Below are 21,913 nucleotides of genomic sequence, written 5' to 3'. Positions count from 1 at the left end.
GGCATGAGGTCCACCCAACTTCTACCAGAGGAAACTCCTCCCCTTCCCCATGAGAATTATGGGGCAAAGTCTCTGCCCTTCCCCCCCCCCATCCTCCACCTTCAGCGACCAGCATCTCCCCCAGCCCAGAGTTCACCTCCTTCCTTCTTTGCACTGCCAACCGTGGCTGGCACCCTGCCCAGCTGCGCGGCCTCGCCTCCTCCGAGGTTTGGCCTCCTGGCCATAGGAGTCTCCGGTTTCAAGGCAGGAGGATGGGGAAAGGCCCTGGGGGTTGCCATGGAGCGCCCGTTCTGCTCTCTTCTCGGCTCCCACCCGGGAGGGGGGCATCGCTGGCTAAGAGCTGGGTGGGGCCAAAGGACGATTTCGCGGCGGTTTCATCAGCCACCCAGCCACCCCCCCCCCCAAGGAGGGACCTCTGCCTCCCAGAAGGCAGGGCAGCCATGCAACAGGGGCCGTGCCAGGCCCAGCTGGCATCAGGGATGGCACGCTGAATTGGGGGGGGGCTTTGGAAATGCACCCCCTCTCCATTTGGGAGGTGCACAACTCCTGCCTCCTTTCCGTGTCTTGCTAAAATATATATATATATATATACCAAATTTACAAGGGAAAAGACTTTTTCTGGCTAAATGGGCAGTGGGATGCCAGCCTGGCATCCCAACGGGTGCCACCTGGGAGCCGATCAGCCGAGGCAAAACTCCAGGGACAGCAAAGGCCAGCCACTCCAGCTGAGCCCTTCCGGCATGCTGCCGTTCCCGTCTTGTTCTGTGTTGGCCCTGCAGCCCCCTTCCGCCTTCTGCAGAATAAGGGGGGAAAGGAGAAGGGGGGATTGGATTGGGAAATTTTTACGGCGCCTGTTGGATTTATGCCTGGCAGCCCAAAGGGTACTCGACTTTGGCCTGTTTAAGAAAGAGGCATCAGGGTTGAGAAGTGAAATACCCAAATATTTCTCTTGCAGGGATTCAGACTGGCCTGGGATAGTGAGATGGGCAACCTCCAAATTTAATAGATAGAGGAGGGGAGGGGAGGGAAGGAAAAGAAGGAAGGGAAAGCAAAGGAAAGGAGGAGGGAGGGAGGGAGGAAATGGGAATGAGAAAAGGAAGGAAGGGCGGACAAAAACATATAGATAATTATATCTTATATAGATTATGAGATAGAGAGAGGGGGGATGGATAATATAGAGATAGATAGATGATAGATAGATGATAGATAGATAGATAGATAGATAGATAGATAGATAGATAGATAGATAGATAGATACACAGATAGATAGTTGATAGGATAGATAGTTGATAGGATAGATAGATAGATGGAGGGGAGCGATGGATAAGATAGATAGATAGATAGATAGATAGATAGATAGATAGATAGATAGATAGATGATATAGACATACAAAGATAAATTGATAGTTGATAGATAATACATATATAGACAGCGAGAGAGGGGGGGAGTGAGGGAGGGAGAGAGGATGGATAATATAGAGATAGATAGATAGATAGATAGATAGATAGATAGATAGATAGATAGAGACACAAAGATAGATATATAGTTGATAGATGATAAATAGATGGAGAGAGAGACAAGGATAGATAAGAGAGAGGAGAGGGGGGAAAGAGAGAGAGAAAAAGAGAGGGAGAGAGAGAAGGAGAGAGGGGCAAGAGAGAGAAAGAGAGGGAGAGGGAGAAAGAAAGAGAGAGATAAGGATCGATGAGAGAGGAGGAGAGAGCGGGGGGAAGAGAGGAAGAGAGAGAGAGAGAGAGAGAGACAAGGATAGATAAGAGAGAGGAAGAGAGAGAGTGGGGGAAAGAGAGAGAGAAAGAGGGAGGGGGGAGAGAGAATGTGTCTCCTGAGTCTAGGGTTCAAAGGGGTGCAGCACACAGGCTTACCTTGAGTGATAAGACGTGACCTTCCTAGGTGTGCACGGCCACCCTTACTCCCTACCCCCCCCCCCCCGAGAGTTTTGCATGCATGCACCAACGTACCAACGCAACCAAGCAGCCTCAGCTCTCTCTGGCTCCTGGCAAGCCGCCCCCTTCCTTCGCCGCCCCCCTTCCTCCTTCCGTGTTGCACATCCAGGACACCTGGGGACAATCGGTAGGCGCTGTCTTAGAGACAAGCCGCCACACTCACCTAGGAGCTGGCAGGCTGGGAACAGAGGCGGGGCGGGGCGGGGGGGGGGGGAAACAGAAGTCAGGTGTGCCAAGCGGAGGCTCTTGGCCTTCCCACCCTCCCTGGCAGGAGAGGAGGGCACAGGAGATCTGTGTGTGTGTGTGGAGGGGGGCTGCGGGCAGCACCAGCCCACGTGGGAAGCTCTTTAGGGCCTGCTTGGATGGGGCACCACCAGGGGATTTTTTCAGGGGCTGTGGGCTGGAACGGGGAGCGGGGAAACAAAAACACACCAACCCTTCTTGGCGGGCCATGCAAAGTGCGAAGTCTTTCTGTGCTAAAACAACAGAGGGCGGCTGAGTGGGAAGGGACCTTGGAGGTCATCTAGCCCAACCCGGGCAGGAGGAGCCTATCCCATTTCGGAGCGAGAAACTGGGGTGGATGCGCAAAGCAGTTTGGAAAAGGGACCCTATCCTATTTCAGGAAAATGGCTGTCTAGTCTCTTCTTGAAAACCTCCAGTGACGAGGAAGGAAGGAAGGAAGGAAGGAAGGAAGGAAGGAAGGAAGGAAGGAAGGAAGGAAGGAAGGAAGGAAGGAAGGAAGGAAGGAAGGCAGTAGAGGGGAAGAGAAACAGAGAACAGTGGGAAGGAAGGAAGGAATGGAAGGAAGAGGGAAAGGGAAAGAGAGAGAAAGGGAAGAAAGGATAGAAGGAAGAAAAGAAAGAAAGAATAGGAAGAAAAGAAAGAAGGAAGGAAGGAAGGAAAATGAGAAGGAAGGCGGGCAGGAAGGAAGTAGAGGGGAAGGAAAACAGAGAAAGGTCTGAGGGGAGGGAGAGAGGGAAGGAAGGAGGGAAAGAGGGATAGGGAAAAGAGAGGAAGGGAAGAAAAGAAAGAAAGAAAATAAAGAATAACAGAATAACAGAATTGAAAGGGACCTTGGAGGTCTTCTAGTCCACCCCCCTGCTCAAGCAGGAGACCCTATCCCATTCCAGACAGGGTGGGGTCAGAGAAACCAAAGCAATTTGCCCAACGAAAGCAATTCTCGGCATCCCCCAAAAACTTCCCAGAAACGGCCCAGCCAGTTCGGCGAGGGAGATGACCTCACGGAGACACGTCCCGGCGAAGGAGGGCAGGGTTGATCCGTGGGGCTGGCTGGGTGTGCCCCATGGGCCAGAGTCCAAACGAAAACTTCGCCCCGTGGGGGAGGGGGAGGGGGACCAAGTCGCCAATCCTCCCTCTGCTTCGAAAAAGCGGGTAGAAAGGTGGCAAGAAGGTCTCACCTGGTGCCCATCAGATGCCCACCTGTGCCAGGGCATGAATCCTTTATCGTGGGCACCCCCTTGTAGGGTTGAAAAGCCACAAAATCATCACGGTGGGACGATAACGCCAGCCAGACTCGGCAGGACGGTTAAAAAAAAATCTCTGCAACACGTACTACCAATTTTCTAATATTATTATTATTATTATTATTGTTGTTGTTGTTGTTGTTGTTATTTATTTTTGCAAGCCGTGGCATGCCAAGGAGTTTGAGTTAGCGAAGGTAACCCTGCATGCTTCGTGAAGGTAGTGAAGGTAACCGTGGCAACGCCTCGTTTAGTGACCGTTCAACGTTACGACGGGGCTGAAGAAAAGTGACTTGGGGAATGTTTTCGCACTTAACGACTGTTGGGGGCAACGGGTCCACATTCAGGCGCCTGCCAACTAACTCGTACCTATGACGGTGTCCCCGGGCTCGTTGGCGACATTTGGATGAGCCAAGACTCTCTTAACGACGTGTGACTAAATTAACAAGTGCTGGGATTCCCTTAACGACCGTGGTAAAATGGGAACTACGCTTACTTTTGAATAGAAATAGAATAACAAGTCTTTGGAAGGGGGCCTTTATATTAATATAGGTCATCTAGTCCACCCCCCTTCGACCGGAATTCTGGAATATCAGTGTATCCACTTTTATATAATAAAATAGAAGTAAATAACAAGAGAAAACATGGAATAATTGAACAATGTATAAGATTGCAACCTAAGAGAAACGTGTATTATTATTACTATTAGAAATACTGAATGTAATAATTATGATTAATTCTTAACCAACGTTACCCCGACACGAAAACAGCCCGGAAGGAATTAGATAAAACGAAATATATCCGGGCACGGAAAAAAAACAAAACACCTTTTGACTTGGGCAAAATTTCTAAATTTTGGGAAGGGACAGGAGGGCAGAAACGAAAAAAGAGAGTTGGCCCATCCCGGTTTAATTTCTCGCGATGATTATGCTCCGGGATAGAAGGAAAAAAGTTTGGAGGATGTTTTAAAGTTTTCGTCCATGGGTGCCATTTCGGGGTGCCCCAAAATTGGTGGGGGTGGGTGGGTGGGAATAGGAACAAGCGAACAGATGTGTTGGATATGACACGCCAGATTTTAAGCTGGGTGGGATCCAAATGAAAGAAATCAGATTAAACATAATTATTACAATCGACCGATTTATGTATTTCTTTCTCCTTTTTGATATATGCAACAGAAGAATTTATTTTATACTTTGCCCCCATCAAAAGATTCTGACCCCAGAATGTACGAATCAAAAGATTCATACATTCTGGGGAAGCACAGTACTATGTAGCCCATGGTCCCCTGCCCCGTTCTTGTAAGGCTTATGTATTTCTAATAACGACACAGATTTATATTAGCTTGCAGTTTACCCTTGTTCAGCAATTCCATGTTTTTCTCATTATGGCTTTCAGGGGAAGAAGGGAAGGGGAAGGAGAGGAGGAAAGAAGAAAGGAGAGAAGGGAGGGAGAGAGGGAGAAAAGGAAAGGAAAGAATAGTCGTTTGGTGGCAAAAACAAAATAGTTGTATGGTACGGTAAGCAAAACAATCCCAATCCTATATTTTGATTTTATTTTTTTTCCCCTACAGGGAAAATGAGTGTTTAAAAGTGTTAAAAACGCGATAAGAATAATAACTGGGAGAATGTATACACGTAAAGGTGTGAATGAGACTAAAAAAATATATTAAAAACTTAAAAAAGAAAGAAAGTAGAATAACAAAATGACAGAGTTGGAAGGGACCTTGGAGGTCTTCTAGTCCAGCCCCCTGCTCAAGCAGAATAACAGTTGGAAGGGACCTTGGATGGGAAGGGGGCGTTTTTTTTGGATATAAAACAAATGGGGGATTTAGCTGCTTCCCCCCCCCCTTGTGATGGTAACTCCTTACTTGATTTTTTTTCCCCCTGCCCAAGCTGGATATGCTTCCTGCTTTTGGGAAAAGGGGGGGAGAAGGAGGAGGGGCAGCTGGAGAAAAGGATTCATGTTGCCTTGGAGGAGGTGGGGGCTGTGAGAAAGAGGAAGGAGGAAGTTAATGGGATTTGGGAAAAGAGAGAGAAGGGGTATTGGGGAGGGGGGGCAGAGAAAAGGCAGAAGGGGGAGGAAGGTAAAGGGACATTCATGCCCCTCCCACAGCCCCCAAGGCAAAAAAGAGAAAGAAATCAGACGAGCAGGGGGGGGGGGGCTAAGAGTCCAAAGCCAGACTTCCCTCCCCCCCTCCCCAAATATCAAGAGACACGACTCCCTCCGTCCCGCCCGCCCGCCTTTCCAGATGCGCTTGGATCACCTCCCCCATCGTCCCCAGCCGGAGCCGATGGCTGCCAACAGGAGAGAAAGCGTGAGGGGGGGGGGGTTGAAAAGAAGAGACTGGGCTGCCATCTGTCAGGGAAGAGTGCAGGCAGGGTCTCCTGCTTGTGCGGTGAGGGGGTTGGGCTAGATGACCTCCAAGGTCCCTTCCCCCTGTGTGAAATCTGTTCAAAGGAGCGGGGTTAGGGGAAGAAGACGAGGGGAAGGGTCTGGAGGACGACCACCACCACTCCTAATTGGGGAGAGGGGAACCCCGAAAGGGGGAGAGACTCACCTAAACCCCCCCTGCCTTGGGCGGACGCTGTCCCGTGGGTCTGGCTGCTGGTTCAAGCGGGTCGAGTGGTCGCTCCTGCTGGCAGCGGCGACCGCTCTCGGAGTGTCGGGCGCGCTGCCTCCTCCTCCTCCTCCTCCGCCTCTCGCTCTTCCCCCCTCCCGCTCACCTGTCCTCTTGGCCACGCCCCCCACTCACCTGTCCTTCCCCCCCTCCCTCCAGCTCGGCCTTCCCAGGAAAAGGGAGGGAGGGAAGGGAGCTCAAACCTCCCCTCCTCCCCCCTTTTTCCTTGGCTCTCTTCCCCCCTCCCCGCGGCTCCTCCCCCTCTACCTGCCCTCACCTGGCCGCGGAGTCTCCTCGCCATGGGCGCCTCGATCCACTTTGCCAGCTGCCTGGGCCGCCCTCTGATTGGGTCTCGGGGAATCTCCCCGGCTTCTCATTGGGCACCCGGGCTGGTTTTTTTTTTCCTCCTTCCTTCCCCCACCGCCCCCACTTCCAAAAGTGGGGAGGGGGCGCCGGGAAAAGAAGCGATGCTCCCGCTTTGGCTACGACTCTCCTTTGGTCCCTTTCGCGCAGGGCGCTGGAAAGTCCCCTTTTTTTTTCCTTCGCTGCCCGGCGGGATGGGGAGGGGTCTTAAGGGAGGGGGAAGGGGAGGGTCACTTCAAAGGGCGGGGGAGGGCCGAGGAAGAGGGCTTGAATCACACAGGCGGCTCTGCGGAAGAGGATGTGTGCGGGTGGAAAAAAGGATGACGGAATCGGTAGATGGGACTTTCCCCCGGGGGGGTGGGGAGGGGAGAAGGGTGGGGAGAGGGAGGGGGCGTTCTCCTCTGCCTCCCACCCACCCACTGGCCATGCAACCCTCCCCACCGTTTGCAAAACGATCTCTCCAGCCTGCCCTTTCGATTCTGCTAGAAGAGGGGGGGGGTGAGTACGGAGCAGCGCTAAAGGGGGGGGGGAAGCTGTTTTTGACCTTTTTTTGGGGGGGGTCCTCACAACAAGACACACACACACAAACACACGTGCCCCAAGTTGCTTAACTCAACTCGTTTCGGATTAAGGTTTGGAAAAAACAGCCCCCCCCCCCTTCAGGGACTGTATATAAAGAGTTTAACCCCACTTCTTTTTTAGCACTGATGATGTAACCTAGTTAGGTCATGAAACGTCTGCACGGAAAATAACCAAGTTCAAAGACCCAGCACTCCTTTTGCTCCTCCTCCTTCTCTCTGCAAACCCCGCCTCTAGTGTAAAACTGACAATGTTACCTAGTTTGGTCGTGAGACGTCTGCAAGAAAACCACCAAGCTCAGAGAGCACCAAAGAGCCCCCCAGGGATGGAGAAGGAAGGAAGGAAGGAAGGAAGGAAGGAAGGAAGGAAGGAAGGAAGGAAGGAAGGAAGGAAGGAAGGAAGGAAGGAAGGAAGGAAGGAAGGAAAGAAAGAAAAATGGCAGAATATCAGAGTTGGAAGGGACCTTGGAGGTCCTCTAGTCCATAATAATAATAATAATAATAGAAAAGGGTGCACGAAAAGAATTGCAATTGAAAGGTGCCAATTTCTGCCGATACCTTCGGTTGGTTTATTCTGCGCCGATCCTGGGTGCAAAAAGGGTCTTGTTTAATTTAGAAAGAGGGAGGGGGACTTGGAGCCCAGTCGAGAGGGAAGGGTGGGAGGGAAGGAAGGAAGGCCCAGGCTCCCTATTGCACATCGGGTGGGGCTCAGGTGAGACCAGGTGAGCAGGCAGGCGGGGAAGAACACGGTGTTGCTAACCCCACCTTGCCTGCTTGCAACCGAACAGGTTGTGCTTGTGTGGCCCCACCCAGTCACCTGTGCGAGGGGGCGCGGGCAAGGAAGCCGGGTGTCAGCTTGGTCCGGCATCACGTCGAGGCAATTGAGGCCACCTGGACTGGCATCCCGACGCTCCCCTGCTCCCTTCCACACCTTCGCTTCCCTTCCCTGGCTTTAGCAGGCAGTGGATGGCCGCTTGGGTTAGCAGTGGGAATTCTGTTGCCGGTTGTGTGTGTGTGTGTGTGTGTGTGTGTGTGTGAGAGAGAGAGAGAGAGAGAGAGAGAGAGAGAGAGATTATAGACAGACAGGGATAGATAGATAGATAGACGATAGATAGATAGATAGATAGATAGATAGATAGATAGATGATAGATAGATAGATAGATAGATAGATAGATAGATAGATGATAGATGGGAGAATGTATGTATGTATGTATGTATGTATGTATGTATGTATGTATGTGTAGGTAGGTAGGTAGGTAGGTAGATAGATGATAGATAGATAGATAGATAGATAGATAGATAGATAGATAGGTAGGTAGATAGGTAGATAGATAGGTAGATAGACAGACAGATAGACAGGTACAGACAGATACAGACAGACAGACACCATATAGAGGTTAATAGAGAGATATAGATGATAGAGATTACAGAGAGACAGATATAGGCAGATGAGAGAGAGAGAGAGAGATTAATAGAGATACACATATTAGGTATGTATGTAGGTAGGTAGATGGATGGATGGATAGATAGATGATAGGTATTAACATACATAGATATATTAGGAGGGCTAAAGATAGATAGATAGATAGATAGATAGATAGATAGATAGAGATAGATAGATATAGATAGATACCATAGATAGATACTGTAGATAGATATAGAGGTTAATAGATATGGATAGATTAAAGATGATAGCAATAAAGACAGATATAAACAGAAGAGAGAAAGAGAGAGAGAGATTACGACAGGCAGATAGAGATTAATAGAAATACACGGATTAGGTAGGTAGGAAGGTGAACAGGTGGAAGGACGGACAAATAGATGGATGGATAGATAGATGATAGATATTAACATATACATATATATTAGAAGGGCTAGTGATAGATAGATACTGTAGATAGATATAGAGGTTAATAGAGAGATATAGATAGATGATATAGAGATATAGACAGATAGATGAGAGAGAGAGAGAATAGACAGATAGATAGAGATTAATAGAGACACACAGATTAGGTAGATAGGCAGGTAGAAGATAGATGATTGATTGATTGATTGATTGATTGATAGATAGATAGATAGATAGATAGATAGATTTTCCTTCTAGAAATTGATTCCCAGTTTCACTTCTCAAGGGTTCAAACATCTACAACTTTTTCAACTGTTCAGGTCCGAGTTTATGTGGTGTGCGAATGCAAATATTACCATTATCTTATTTCACGGTTTCGGTGAATCCCTCCTGCCATCCGAAGCAGCGGCCCACCTTGAGAACCCAAAAGTTTAAAAACAAACTTGGGAGCACCCCGACGGGAAGCAGGATTTTAAAAAATTAATAAAAAATAAAACACACACGTCTGGTGTTTTCGGCAAGGCTTGTTTGCAAGCAAACAAAGCTTGTGCCCTTCCTGCTTCCTGAGGCAGGGAGTTCCAGAGACACCAGGAGGCTTGGCTAATAACCCCCACCCCACCCCCAGATAAAGGCCCTGTGACAGCAGAAAATAAGGGAGGTTTTGTCAGGCTGATTTTATACCCCAGGCGGGTAGAATTTAGAGATCTAAGAAACCCTTAAAACGAAATGTTGTTGTTTTTTCCCCCCTCATCCAAACCAGGTGTGCCAGCTTCCTCCTCCGCAAAAGGAGCCAAGCTTCTAGTCCTCAAGGAGCCGATTTCCAGAAAGGGTGTCATCGCAAGCTTGACGGGAGCGAGTGAGAATCCTGCCCACGGCTGCTGCAATCTCAGCCCTCGAACAAAGCTGGCAGATTAAGAGTGGGCGCCAAGTCGCTCGCTTTGCAAAAATATATCAAAAGACAGTTGGGGTTTTTAAAATTTGCGACGCCGAGGGGATCTGGAGGCGGAGGGGCGGTTTTGGGGTGGCGTGTGGGGAGCCCGGCATTCCCCGGCTGTGCCCCTCTTCCTTCCCCACCCGCTCTGAAGTGGTTGGCACGCAGGAAATCCACCCACCCTTCCCCACCAAGCGACTTGTCTTGCCGGGGGCTGAATATTTTGCAGCGAAGAGGGGTTGAAGTTGGCAAGACAGGAGGAAATCCACGGGCAAGAGACGGGCGGATTCCCGAGCTGTCAATCACAGACCCCAGATGAAAGCATGGGGTGGGGTGTTTGCCCCCCTCCTGACTCCTTTCTCCCCATAGCCCCACCTCAAATCCTGCAAGGTTTGGGGCAGCTGAGATGTTTAGATCTGGAGGCCGATTCGCTCGCTTCTCTTCTCTGTTGGCGGCGTCAAAATTTAGTTAACCACCGTATGACTAACTCAACTCCAGAGATTCGCTTTAACGACCGTTGCAAGAGAGGTTGTAAAATGGGGGGAAGACACCTCAAATTCTCGCTTAGCAGCGGAAATTTTCAGCACAGCGGTGGTCGTAAGTCGCGAACCACCTGCAAAGCAGCCCGTGGAATGATGGTGGCTTTGCAGGAAACTATGGTTTGTTTTAACTGTGGCTTGTTTTATAAACTGCTCCACAAGCAAGCAATACAATTCGCATAACCGATTTAACCCGGGTTATAAAAAAGCATCTTATTCCCAGGACTGGATATTTGGCAATTTAAAAGATTCCTTTGGGGTTCCTCAAAAACTAACCAGGATGAAAAACTGAGCCCGTTGGATTGAATGCAGCACCTACGTTTCCAAAGAATTTAAATAAATATCCACTTGAATTCCAACTTTTAAATAGAAAATAGGGAATTTCTTTTTTAGCACTTGTGCAGCGAGCGACCTCTGCTGGCAGGTCTGCAAACTCTAGGTTTTGTGGACTTAAAACATATTTATTTGTCTATTATTTTAAATATTTGCAAAAGGGAGTGGTGATTTAGCTCTGCTGACCCCTGACCTTTCCCCCTCCCCACTAACCCCCTCCCAATTCAGTGCATTTGGAATTTAACACTGTTAGTGCACTCTGGAGAAGAATTGCACTTTGCATATGCTCAGGAGCCTGCTAATTAGAAATCCCTCGGGGGGGGGGGGTTCTGCCTTTCGAATTGCAAAGTAGACAAACTTGCCAAGGCCGGGAATCTGATTCAGCCAAATAAGCAAGAGAAAAACCCAATCGGTGATCGCTCTGCGCATGCTCAGGAGCACCGGAGAATTGTAAAAAATACATAATAGTTTCCTGGATGAGAATATTTAATGTTTTGAAGAGACGTTGGCATTTGTGCGTTCGGATTTAAGATTTTGGAGTGCAGTTTAAAAAAAAAGAAAGATTTGCACTAATATTAGATGGTCCTCGACTTTGCAACGGTTCGTTTTGTGACCGTTTGAAGTTACGACACTGAAAAAGTTCACTTATGACCGTTGCAACATCTCCGGGGACACAGGACGATCAAAATTCAGAGGTTTGGCAACTGACTTGTATTTTATGACGGGCCAGGATCGTGTGATCCCCTTTTTGCGGTCGTAAATCGAGGATTACCTGCACAGTAGTTAAAAAAAACAACAACCATTGGACTTGTACTGATTTTGCTGTGTTTTTCTCTGACAATAACCACCAAAATCAATTTTTTTTTTAAAGCAATTTAATCTTGAAGATACTACAGAAGGAAAACTCACTCCTAAATATTCCTTATTTCCCCCACACGGACATTTTTATCTCTTATCCGAACTCGGCCACCTCTCAAACCACCAAGCAACTTACGATTTCTCAATCCACAAATTGGAACATTTCAATTTTCCCACCACGTGATAAGGGATCGATTTCCCGCCGTGTTTCCAAGCGTTCTCATTTTCCGTCCTCTCCCTAAAACCTGACCTTTTTCTCCTCGTTTTCAACATTCAGCTCCAGAAGGAAGACGACGGGGTGACTAATATAAAGTTAGCTACTGTGCTAGGGCCGCGTACAGGCAGTCCTCGAACCTACGACCATTCGTTTAGTGACGGTTCCCAGTTACAACGGCTAAGAAAGGGGATTTCGGTTGCTCACGGACCGGGGTTTGCGGGATCTCACGCGATCACAATTCAGACTGACTTGGCAACTGGGTACATGCAGTCCTTGACTAACGACGCTTAATTTAGCGACTGTTCGACGTTACAACGGACCTTTAAAAAGGCACTTAATGTCCTTGCACTTACGACCAACCCAGCATCCCTCCCTCCCCGGGGTCAAAATTGGGGTGTTTGCCAACCGCTTTGTATTTACGACGGTCGTGGCATCTCAGAATCCAAGGTTCAATATTTGCGACTTCCCCAGCTGGCTTCTGACAAGGGGGGGGAGCCAGGTTCACTTAACGACCCTGTGATCTACTTAACAACAGCAAGGATTTCTTTAACCACCGTCCCCCCAAACGAAGACAATGGGGGGGAAGCTGAATTCGCTTAACAACGGCGCGACTCCCTTAACGTTGGCATTGATTTGGCTAATGAAAACAAAATTGGGTGTGCATCTCGCGGGGAAACTGCCTCGCTTAACGACGGACGTAAATTGAGGACTGCCTGCATTTTGGTCGCAAAAGCAATAGGTAAAAAAGGGGTGTGTTTGAGCGGCGACCCCCCGAAAGCTTTAAGACCCCTTCGGCAAAGGAAGTTGAGTTTCTTGCTGCTCCGAAGGATCTGCGTTGGGGGTGCGCGATACGCTCCCACGACTCCCCGTGTTGCGTTGGTTGTCGTTTCCCCAACGACAACCGCTTCATCTCGGGGCATTCAGAAGCACTTCCAGCCAACACGGGCAAGAGGTAACGAAACGGCGGGTGTAAGAGGTACCCCATCCTTTACCGAAGCTGATCCGGATCGTGTGCCCGTCGTGGGGGCCCTCACCGGTACCCGTCCGCCTGCTCGCCAGATGCGTGGCTCGCTCGTAATCGAAGACCTTGACGGAGTAACCGGGGAGGATTTTGTGAACCGGAGGGGCGAAGCTCCCCACGGGACTCAGAGTGGGGGAACAGACGAAGAGGGGGTGCTCGCTTCGGTTGTACACCCAGACCCCGCCGGCTTCTTGGCTGAGCAATAAACCGCGTCCGATTTTAGCCTGTGTTCTTCGGACAGCTTGGCTGCGGTTTCGGGATGCCAGCTGGCCCAGGCAGAGCCCGTTGCCGTCGGGCAGGTTGGAGAAAACGCAGACGTAATCTTCGTGGACCGGGTAGAGCCTCCCCACCCGCAGGCGATACTCCCAGTAAGCCAGTTTGCACCAGTAGCCGTCTTTCAGGGAACAGCGGGAGAGGGTCGTGTCTGTGGGAGAGAAGGGGACACGGCCGTATTTTACACAATCGAGCTTTTGTCACTGGAGACTTTCAAGGAGAGACTGGACGGCCATCGGTCAGTAATGCTTGGGGCCCTGGGGGGGTTGGACTAGATGACCGCCAAGGTCCCTTCCAATATTATTCTATATTCAATGGGACAAAAGTTGCCTTCGGAAGTTGTGGGAGCTTCATCCCTGGAGGCTTTCAAGAAGAGACTGGACTGCCCTCTGTCAGAAATGATGTAGGGTCTCTTGCTTGGGCAGGGGTTGGACTAGATGACCTCCAAGGCCCCTTCCAACTCTGTTATTCTATATTCAATGGGACAGAAGTTGCCTTCAAAAGTTGTGGGAGCTTCATCCCTGGAGGCTTTCAAGAAGAGATTAGACTGGCATCGGTCAGAAATGGTGTAAGGTCTCCTGCTTGGGCTGAGCGGGGTTGGACTAGATGACCTCCCAGGTCCCTTCCAACTCTTGTTACTCTTTAGATAGTTCTTTGACTTACGAGTCATTTGGCCACAGCATTGGTAAAAAAAAATGGACTTGTGGTTTTCGCCGCCGTTGCAACAACGATTTAACGGAAATAACAGGGTCGGAAGGGACCCGGGAGGTCATCCAGTCCAACCCCCCTGCTCAGGCAGGAAACCAGGACTAGATGACCTCCAAGGTCCCTTCCCACGGCTCTTCATCTACTTTAGATGACCAAAACTGGACATAATATTGCGTGGACATCCCTGCGGAGACGCGCGGCCGAGCTTCGGGGCGCCACGTGGTCGTGGGACTTTGTCGGGGGACACCCCCCCACCCCACCGCCCGCCGTCTCCCGGGAGGAAAATGGCCCAGGCGCCCACGGGATGCTTGGAGGCGGCTGGGTGGCGAGGCGCCAAGGTTCAACCCTGTTCTGTACGTCAAGAGGCTATTTAGCGTCTCTCTCTCTGACCGCCATTTCCTCTTGCTGGAAATAAACAAGTCGTCCAGCCGTCTATGAAGGAGGAAAGTCGCCTCCAACATAGACTTCCTTTCTCTCGGACAATCCACCAAAGGGGACTCGCCCAGACAAACTAACTTTGCCTCCCATTTTCTCTCTCTCTCCCTCTCTCCCCCCTTGTGCATTGAAGCTTTGAAGGATTGGGAGGGGGTTTCCTGGAGGAGGAGGAGGAGGAGGAGGAGGAGGAGGAGGAGGAGGAGGAGGAGGAGGGAGGAGAGGAAGCAGTCCCTTTGGAAATAGGAAAATAAAATTATGGGGGGGGGAATTGGTTGGATCCCATCTAACGGCCTTATTTATTGAGAAATAAGAGAGTTGGAAGGGACCTTGGAGGTCTTCCAGTCCAACCCCGCGGCATTCCTCTTCTTTCTTTCTTTCTTTCTTTCTTTCTTTCTTTCTTTCTTTCTTTCTTTCTTTCTTTCCTCTTCCTTCCTTTTTCTCTCTCTCTCCCTTTCTTTCAACAAGAATAACAGAGTTGGGAGGGGCCTTGGAGGTCTTCTAGTCCAACCCCGTGGCCTCCCCCTTCTCTTCCTTCCTTCCTTCCTTCCTTCTTCCTTCCTTTTTCCCTCTCTCTCCCTTTCTTTCAACAGAATAACAGAGTTGGGAGGGGCCTTGGAGGTCTTCTAGTCCAACCCCGTGGCCTCCCCCTTCTCTTTCTTCCTTCCTTCTTCCTTCCTTTTTCCCTCTCTCTCCCTTTCTTTCAACAGAATAACAAGAGTTGGGAGGGGCCTTGGAGGTCTTCTAGTCCAACCCCGTGGCCTCCCTCTTCCCTTCCTTCCTTCCTTCCTTCCTTCCTTCCTTCCTTCCTTCCCTCTTCCTTCCTTTTTCTCTCTCTCTCCCTTTCTTTCAACAAGAATAACAGAGTTGGGAGGGACCTGGGAGGTCTTCTAGTCCAACCCCCCTGCCTGCTCAAGCAGGAGATCCTACGTCATTTCTAAGCAATGCTTGTCCAATTTCTTCTTGGAAATAGCTCCAGGGATGGGGAAAAAAAGGCAAATCATCCCACTGATTGATTGTCCTCGCTGTCAGGAAAGGCTGCCAATCACTCCAGGACCCTTTGCTGCATCAGTGGAGACTTAAAACAACCCCACTGCATGTCCAAAAGACACACACACACACACACACACACACACACACACACACACAACCACACACCCAACCTCCCATCCTTCCTACCTACCTTGCCATCCTTTGCAGTTGTTTTCCAAAACGTTGGGGCCCTTGAGGGCTGCAGAGAAAGGTGAGATTTTGCAATACGGCGGAGGGGGGGTGTCTGTGGAGGGAGAAAACCCGTCAGAGGTTTTGAAAGGCCGGGGGTTGTAAGTGTGAAAAATGGCCGTCAGTCGTTTTTTTCAGTGCCCCTGTAACTTCGGATGGTCCCTAAATGGGCTGTTGTAAAACTAGGGCCCCCTGCATTATATTGTCCATATATTATATATACTGTAGATATATAGGTAGGATGGATGGATGGATACATAGTAGATAGATAGAGTGATATTGATAGATAATTAATAGATGGATGGATGGATTGATAGGATGGATAGAGAGATAGATAGAGTAATATAGTAGATACAGTAGATAGAGAGATAGAGATAGAGTGATAAAGTGATAAAGTGATAGATGATAGATAGATAGATAGTGATAGATAGGATGGATAGAGACATAGATAAAGTAATATAGTAGATAGATGATAGATAGATAGATAGATAGATAGATAGATAGATAGATAGATAGATAGATAGATAGATAAGAGTGATAGATAGTGATAGGTGATAGATGATAGATAGGATGGATGGAGAGATAGTAAATAGAGTGATAGTGATAGATAGTAGATAGATAGAGATATATAGACAGGCAGACAGACAGACAGACAGATAGATAATTAGAATGGATAGAGAGAGAGAGTAATAGTGATAGGATGGATGGAGGGATAGTAGATAGAGTGATAGTGATAGAGAATAAGAGATAGTAAGAGATAAATAGATAGATAGATAGATAGATAGATAGATAGATAGATAGATAGATAGAATGGATGGATAGAGAGATAGATAGAGTAATAGTGATAGATAGTAGATAGGTAGATAGGTAGGTAGACAAACAGGATGGATGGATGGATAGATAGATGGATTGATAGAATGGATAGAGAGATAGAGTAATAGAGATAGATAGGTAGGTAGGTAGGTAGGTAGGTAGGTAGGTAGGTAGGTAGATAGATAGATAGATAGATATGTAGGTAGGTAGGTAGGTATGTAGGTAGACAGACAGACAGGATGGATGGATGGAGAGATGGACTAATAGATAGATAGAATGGATAGTTAGAGAGATAGATAAATATAGGTAAGTAGGCAGGCAGGCAGACAGAGAGACAGACAGAAAGAATGGATGGATAGATAGATGGATTGACAAGAGATAGATATACAGATGGTATATTTGCTGATCTTTTATTTAAACTAAATTTGTACCTCGGTGCTTCCATGACCTCCATAGATGCCATGCACTAAATAAATTAAAAACAACCACCACCAAACGGCCAGTTCCCACGGCGGCCGCATAGCGACCCAATCCCAACAAAGGGGGACTCATTCTGAGCGGTGCTGTGCCCCATCTCCAGCAACGCCTGCCCCTCTCGCTTCCTTGCCCAGTGGGGGTGCATTACTGCCCCTCCCTCTCCTTGCCCCCCCTCCCCCATACTCACCGGGGAGAGCGAGACGGCTCAGGTGATGCGGGTTGCAACAGTGGGCAGCCCCCTCGCCCCCGGCGCTCGCGCAGAAACAGAGCCGCTTGAGCTCGTGCGGCAAGCGGAGGTCAGGCCAGCGGTACAGACGGCACAGCAGCAGCGAAGCCGACGGGCCGGGCTTCACCCCGCGGGGTTCGATCCAAACGCAGCCCGATTCTCCGGCCCCCTGGCTCTCTACCGCCTGAAGCAGCAGCTCCAGTTCCTTGTCCTTCAGCTTCTTGAAGAGCGCGTGGGCCACGGGTTTAAGGGCGCCGTGGTTGTCTTCCAGGCCGGGGGTCACGCAGTGCAATCTCCAAAGCCGTTGCACCAAGCTGGCTCTCCGAGACCGGAACATGAGGCTCGAGGGGAGGGAGAGAACATAAAGAGATGAACAGAGTTGGGAAGGGGCCTTGGAGGTCATCTAGTCCAACCCCCCCTCCTGACTCACCCAAGCAGGAGACCCCTTTTCTGACCGATGGCGATCCAGTCTCTTCTTGAAAGCTTTGGCCCAGATTTAACAGATTAACAGGGTTGGAAAGAGGCCTTGGAGGTCATCTAGTCCAACCCCCCTCCTCCTCACCCACCCGAGCAGGAGACCCCTTTTCTGACTGATGGCGATCCAGGCTCTTCTTGAAAGCTTTGGCCCAGATTTAACAGATTATCATTGAATATAGGATGACGGAGTTGGAAGGGACCTTGGAGGTCATCTAGTCCAAACCCCCCTCCCTCTGCTCAAGCAAGAGACCCGACACCATTTCTGACTGATGGCCGTCCAGTCTCTTCTTGAAAGCTTTAGCCCAGATTTAACAGATTAACAGGGTCCCATTGAATATAGAACAACAGAGTTGGAAGGGACCTTTGAGGCCATCTAGCCCAACCCTAACTTCCAAAGGCAACTACTGTTCCATGGGTTGATTCTTCTCCCTGTCAGAAATTTTCTCCTTATTTCCAGGTTGAATCTCTCCTTGGCCAGTTTCCATCCATTATTCCTTGTCTGGCTTTTGGGTGCTTTGGAGAATAGCTTGACCCCCTTCCTCCTCTCTGGGGCAGCCCCTCAAATATTGGAAGATGCTTTCCTGTCTCCCCTGGTCCTTCTCTTCCCTAGACTAGCCAGGCCCAATTTCAATTGCCTATCTCGCAGGGTTATTGTTTACAAGTAGGGGGGGAAAACAGAGGAGGAAACATTAAGCCCACCATCTTTTTTCCAAGAGGGAAGGCAAAATATAAATAATTCCAAAAATAAACACACTCGTGGGATTTCATAGGGATGCTATTAACTCCTTCTCTTAGGGTGGGATTCTGCTCTCTTTGCCCAGAATAGAATAGAATATAGAACACAGAACAGGAAAGAATAGAATAGAATATAGAATATAAAATAAGAGAATAGAATAGAATAGAATAGAGTAGAATAGAATATAGAATACAGAACAGGAAAGAATAGAATAGAATATAGAATATAAAATAAGAGAATAGAATAGAATAGAATATAGAATACAGAACAGGAAAGAATAGAATATAGAATCTAAAATAAGAGAATAGAGTAGAATAGAATATAGAATACAGAACAGGAAAGAATAGAATAAAATATAGAATATAAAATAAGAGAATAGAATAGAATAGAGTAGAATAGAATAGAATATAGAATACAGAACAGGAAAGAATAGAATAGAATATAAAATAAGAGAATAGAATAGAATATAGAATACAGAACAGGAAAGAATAGAATAGAATATAAAATATAAAATAAGAGAATAGAATAGAATATAGAATACAGAATAGGAAAGAATAGAAAAAATATAGAACATAAAATGAGAGAATAGAATAGAGTAGAATAGAATATAGATACAGAATAAGAAATAAGAATTAGAATAGAATAGAATAGAGAATAGGAAGTAAGAGAATAGAAGAACAGAACAGAACAGAATAGAATATAGGATAGACAGAATGGAATGGAATTAAATTCTTTATCTGCCAAGTGTGATTGGACACACAAGAAATTTGTCTTTGGTGCAGATGCTCTCAGTGGGCATAAAGAAAAATAAAACACATTCATCAAGAATCATAAGATACAACACTTAATCATAGTCAGAGGTTATTAGTAAGCAATCAAATTATACTGGGAAACAAATAAAACGACTTAAAATTGAAAGATACAAGCAACATGGTTATAGTCCTAAGTGTAGAGAGATAGATACTAGGAAGGAAGTAGAATAATAATAATAGTAATACAGTCTTAGTAGATAATTTGATGGTGTTGTAGGAATTAGTTTAGCAGTGATGGCTTGGGGCGGGGGGGGGGGGGACTATCCTTATGTCTAGTTGTTCTGGTGTGCAGAGCCCTATAGAAGTTGAAACAATTTATGCCCTGGATGTGAGAGGTCAGTAGATATTTTCACACCCCTCTTAAATCTGTGCAAAAGAGTGAAACGTGGAAGCTGTCACCCTTCCCCTCACACTTGTTGAAATGGGCACCCCCGAATCTAGCAGCTAACCCGAACAATCTTAAGCCCCCCACCCTCTTTGCAAGGTTCAGAGGGGTACAATGAAAGGGTTGCCCAGGTTTGAGCCCCCCCTCCCCGCGACGCCCCAGAAATCACTCACTGCGTAAAGAGGGGAGGGCTGAGGTCTCCGCTGGATGCTGGCTGGAGGGCTCTCGCCCCACAGATTTCCTGCCCCGATCTTTTCTTTGCTGGGAGTTGCCTCCTCCTCCTCCTTCCCTAACCCAGCCTCTGGGGGGGAGGGAGAGGAAATGGGGAGGGGGCTGGTGGAGTAACCTCAGTTTGCCTGGGGAAGACTTGGGTTGGAGAGCAGCAAGGAGTCTGAGTTGAGGCTGGCACCCCAAATCGAAGGGGGTTTTTTTTCTCCCCACTTTGGCCAGATGTAGCGAAGAGGACCCCAAATCCTTGGTTTGAAGGCGTGGGGCAGTTAGGGGCAGTAGAGGTGCCTGCCAAGGGGCAAAAAGCTGGGGCCTCATTCCTTTTGGCACCCCAGCGTTGAAGCTGCAATCTCCTTGTGCTGGGTTGAGCTGAATAGGCTGGATGGAAGAAGGATGCCCGTTCTGGATTTGCACCTCCAAACAGGCTGGGTTGTATCCCCTTAAATTCCCCCCCACCCTGTGACCCCCCAATGTCTTAATTCTGGGGCACAGGAGTGCAGTTAGCCGCGGCAAGTCACTCAAAGGAACAAGGAAGCAAGCTACCTTATGTTCCCGGGCTGATAGCAGGCCAACATTTAATCTTTATCCTGGTTTGTTCTCACTTTGCCCCTCTGACACACACACACCGATTCCCCCCTCCCCAAGGAAGAGAAGAATCAAAGCCCGTGCACCCCATTAGGCAGCCCTAAAGACTCTGGTTACAGATATGGATAATGGGGGGTGGATAGACCACACTTTCCCATCGTTTCTAGCTCTCTTTGGAGCCCACCAGCCAAGCTAGGTTTCTAGTCCTCAAGGTCCCGTTTCTGCTTTGACTGGAGTAGAACCAGAGGCCCTGGGAGGGGAGGGGTAGCACCTGCCACAGTTTTCCCCCTTTTTTGCAGGGAGACAGGAATCCAACCGAGTTTGCAAGGTTTTTTTTTCTCTTCTAAATATGGGGTCTTCTAGGAGGGGGGGGTCTCCTCTGCCAAAAGGGATAGAGAGGAGACGGGGCTTCCCAAAGATCTAGCGATGCTGTCCCTTTAAGAAGCCAGGGCGTTCGCTCCGCGGCTGCGGCCCGCGCTATCTTCCCGACTTCCTCTTCCAACTTCCCCCAAGAGATAGGAGAGATTGCGCTGGCGCCGCGCGGCTCGGGATCCCAGGACCGAGCCAGCGGCGTTTGGCGCCAGCAAGGCAAGGCTGGGAGGTCGCTTCCCACCCGCCCCTCTCCGCGTCCTGCTAGCAAAATCAGCGCGCCCCCATCCCCATTGCCAGCCAGAGCCAGCATCTTAAAGGGAATTACCCTTCCCCTGCGTGCGCCCTAGCTCTCCAAAACGCACGACGCGCCCAGGGAATCCAAAGGAGTGCCACCCACCCAGATCTGAGCCCCCCCCCCTCTCCGCCGGAGAAACCTGGCTCTTGGGGGCAGGAGGGGAGGGAAGTGAGAGCCCCCCCCATTTTCCAAACCAGCATCTCAAAGGGAATTGCCCTTCCCCTGCGTGCGCCCTAGCTCTCCAAAACGCACGGAGCATCCAAAGGAGTGGCACCTACCCAGATCTGATCTGAACTCCCACTTCCCCCTGCGGAGGAAGCTGGCTCTTGGGGGCAGGAGGGGGAGGGAAGTGGGAGTCCCCCCCCCATTGCCAAAACCAGCATTTCAAAGGGAATTGCCCTGCCCCTCCGTGCGCTTTGCGCCCCACCTCTCCAAAAACGCACGAGAACAGAAAACTGGCTCTTGCGGGCAGGGAAGTGGGGAGGGACTCCCCAGCCTGGCTCGGTCCTTAGTAGCCGGGGGTGGGTAGGAGCGGGGAGTGCTGGCCACGGGGTGACCCCTGGCGCCGGCCCCAGTCGGGCTGCGCTTGGTGGAGGCGGACAGGATCTTATCAAGGGAAGCAGGAAACTGCTTGCAAAAAAGAAAAAAAGAAAAACCGAGACGAAGAGGAGCCGGGACGCCGGAGTCAGGAATAGGGAAGCGGCTTTGCAATGGGGCCGGGATGGGGGGCTTGGGAAGGAAGGAGGGAGCCCCACCGAGAAGCTCAAAGGAAGCCGCCAAGGGCGCGCCTAAGATTGCCTGCACTTCCTGACCCAGGTAGACTGCTCTTGGACAGGGAGGCTCTGCTCCCATATTTCCCACGGCTGGGGGGGGGAATGTGGAGAGGGGGGAGGGAAAGAAACCCCCGGGCTGGGCTTGGGGAATTCTGGGAGTGGAAATCCAGCCATTTCAAAAAAAAAAAATTGCCAACTTTGGCTAAGAAATTCAGAGCATCCTTTTGGTTCCGATTATCAGCTGTAGGTTTAGCACATACCGGTAATTTTATTTTCCTACCTAATTTTAATGATTACTTGTGGGTTTCAAAAAAATAATCCACTGCTCTGGCATGTCATATTTTGATATA

General features: G+C 49.1%; 2 protein-coding genes across 5 annotated transcripts in view; both read right to left on the bottom strand.

Moving 5' to 3' along the window:
- The window catches only part of DCST1 (DC-STAMP domain containing 1), a 60,539-nt gene extending 53,963 nt beyond the window's left edge, over positions 1-6,576 (bottom strand). For 2 of the 4 annotated variants that reach the window (XM_081968186.1, XM_081968187.1), the window contains exon 1: positions 6,341-6,576. In XM_081968186.1, the coding sequence (XP_081824312.1) occupies positions 6,341-6,440 (100 nt within the window). In that variant the 5' untranslated portion in view covers positions 6,441-6,576. Of the gene's footprint in view, positions 1-136; positions 270-6,003; positions 6,117-6,340 lie in introns of those variants that run through there. The other 2 variants (XM_081968190.1, XM_081968188.1) reach the window with 2 other exon arrangements.
- Positions 6,577-11,514: 4,938 nt separating this feature from the next.
- Positions 11,515-20,064, bottom strand: LOC309400023 (mothers against decapentaplegic homolog 6-like). The gene is made up of 4 exons (XM_081968322.1): positions 19,484-20,064; positions 16,862-17,241; positions 15,347-15,439; positions 11,515-13,174 (listed from the first exon to the last, which is right to left on the bottom strand). Exons 2-4 carry the CDS (start codon positions 17,235-17,237, stop codon positions 12,636-12,638), a joined length of 1,008 nt encoding a protein of 335 aa, XP_081824448.1. The 5' UTR covers positions 17,238-17,241; positions 19,484-20,064; the 3' UTR covers positions 11,515-12,635.
- Between the last annotated feature and the right edge of the window lie 1,849 nt (positions 20,065-21,913).

This window comes from Natrix helvetica, assembly GCF_964273705.1.
Source record: "Natrix helvetica genome assembly, chromosome: 16".
NCBI classification, from domain to species: domain Eukaryota; kingdom Metazoa; phylum Chordata; class Lepidosauria; order Squamata; family Natricidae; genus Natrix; species Natrix helvetica.
This window is presented reverse-complemented; position numbering and strand designations above follow the sequence as displayed.

Coding starts and splice junctions, on each gene's coding strand:
- LOC309400023 (XM_081968322.1), bottom strand. CDS start 17,237: ATGTTCCGGTCTCGGAGAGCCAGCTTGGTGCAACGGCTTTGGAGATTG. Junction 15,440..16,861: donor GAGCCGTCTCGCTCTCCCCG/GTGAGTATGGGG, acceptor CTCCCTCCACAG/ACACCCCCCCTCCGCCGTAT. Junction 13,175..15,346: donor CAACTGCAAAGGATGGCAAG/GTAGGTAGGAAG, acceptor TCTCTCCCACAG/ACACGACCCTCTCCCGCTGT.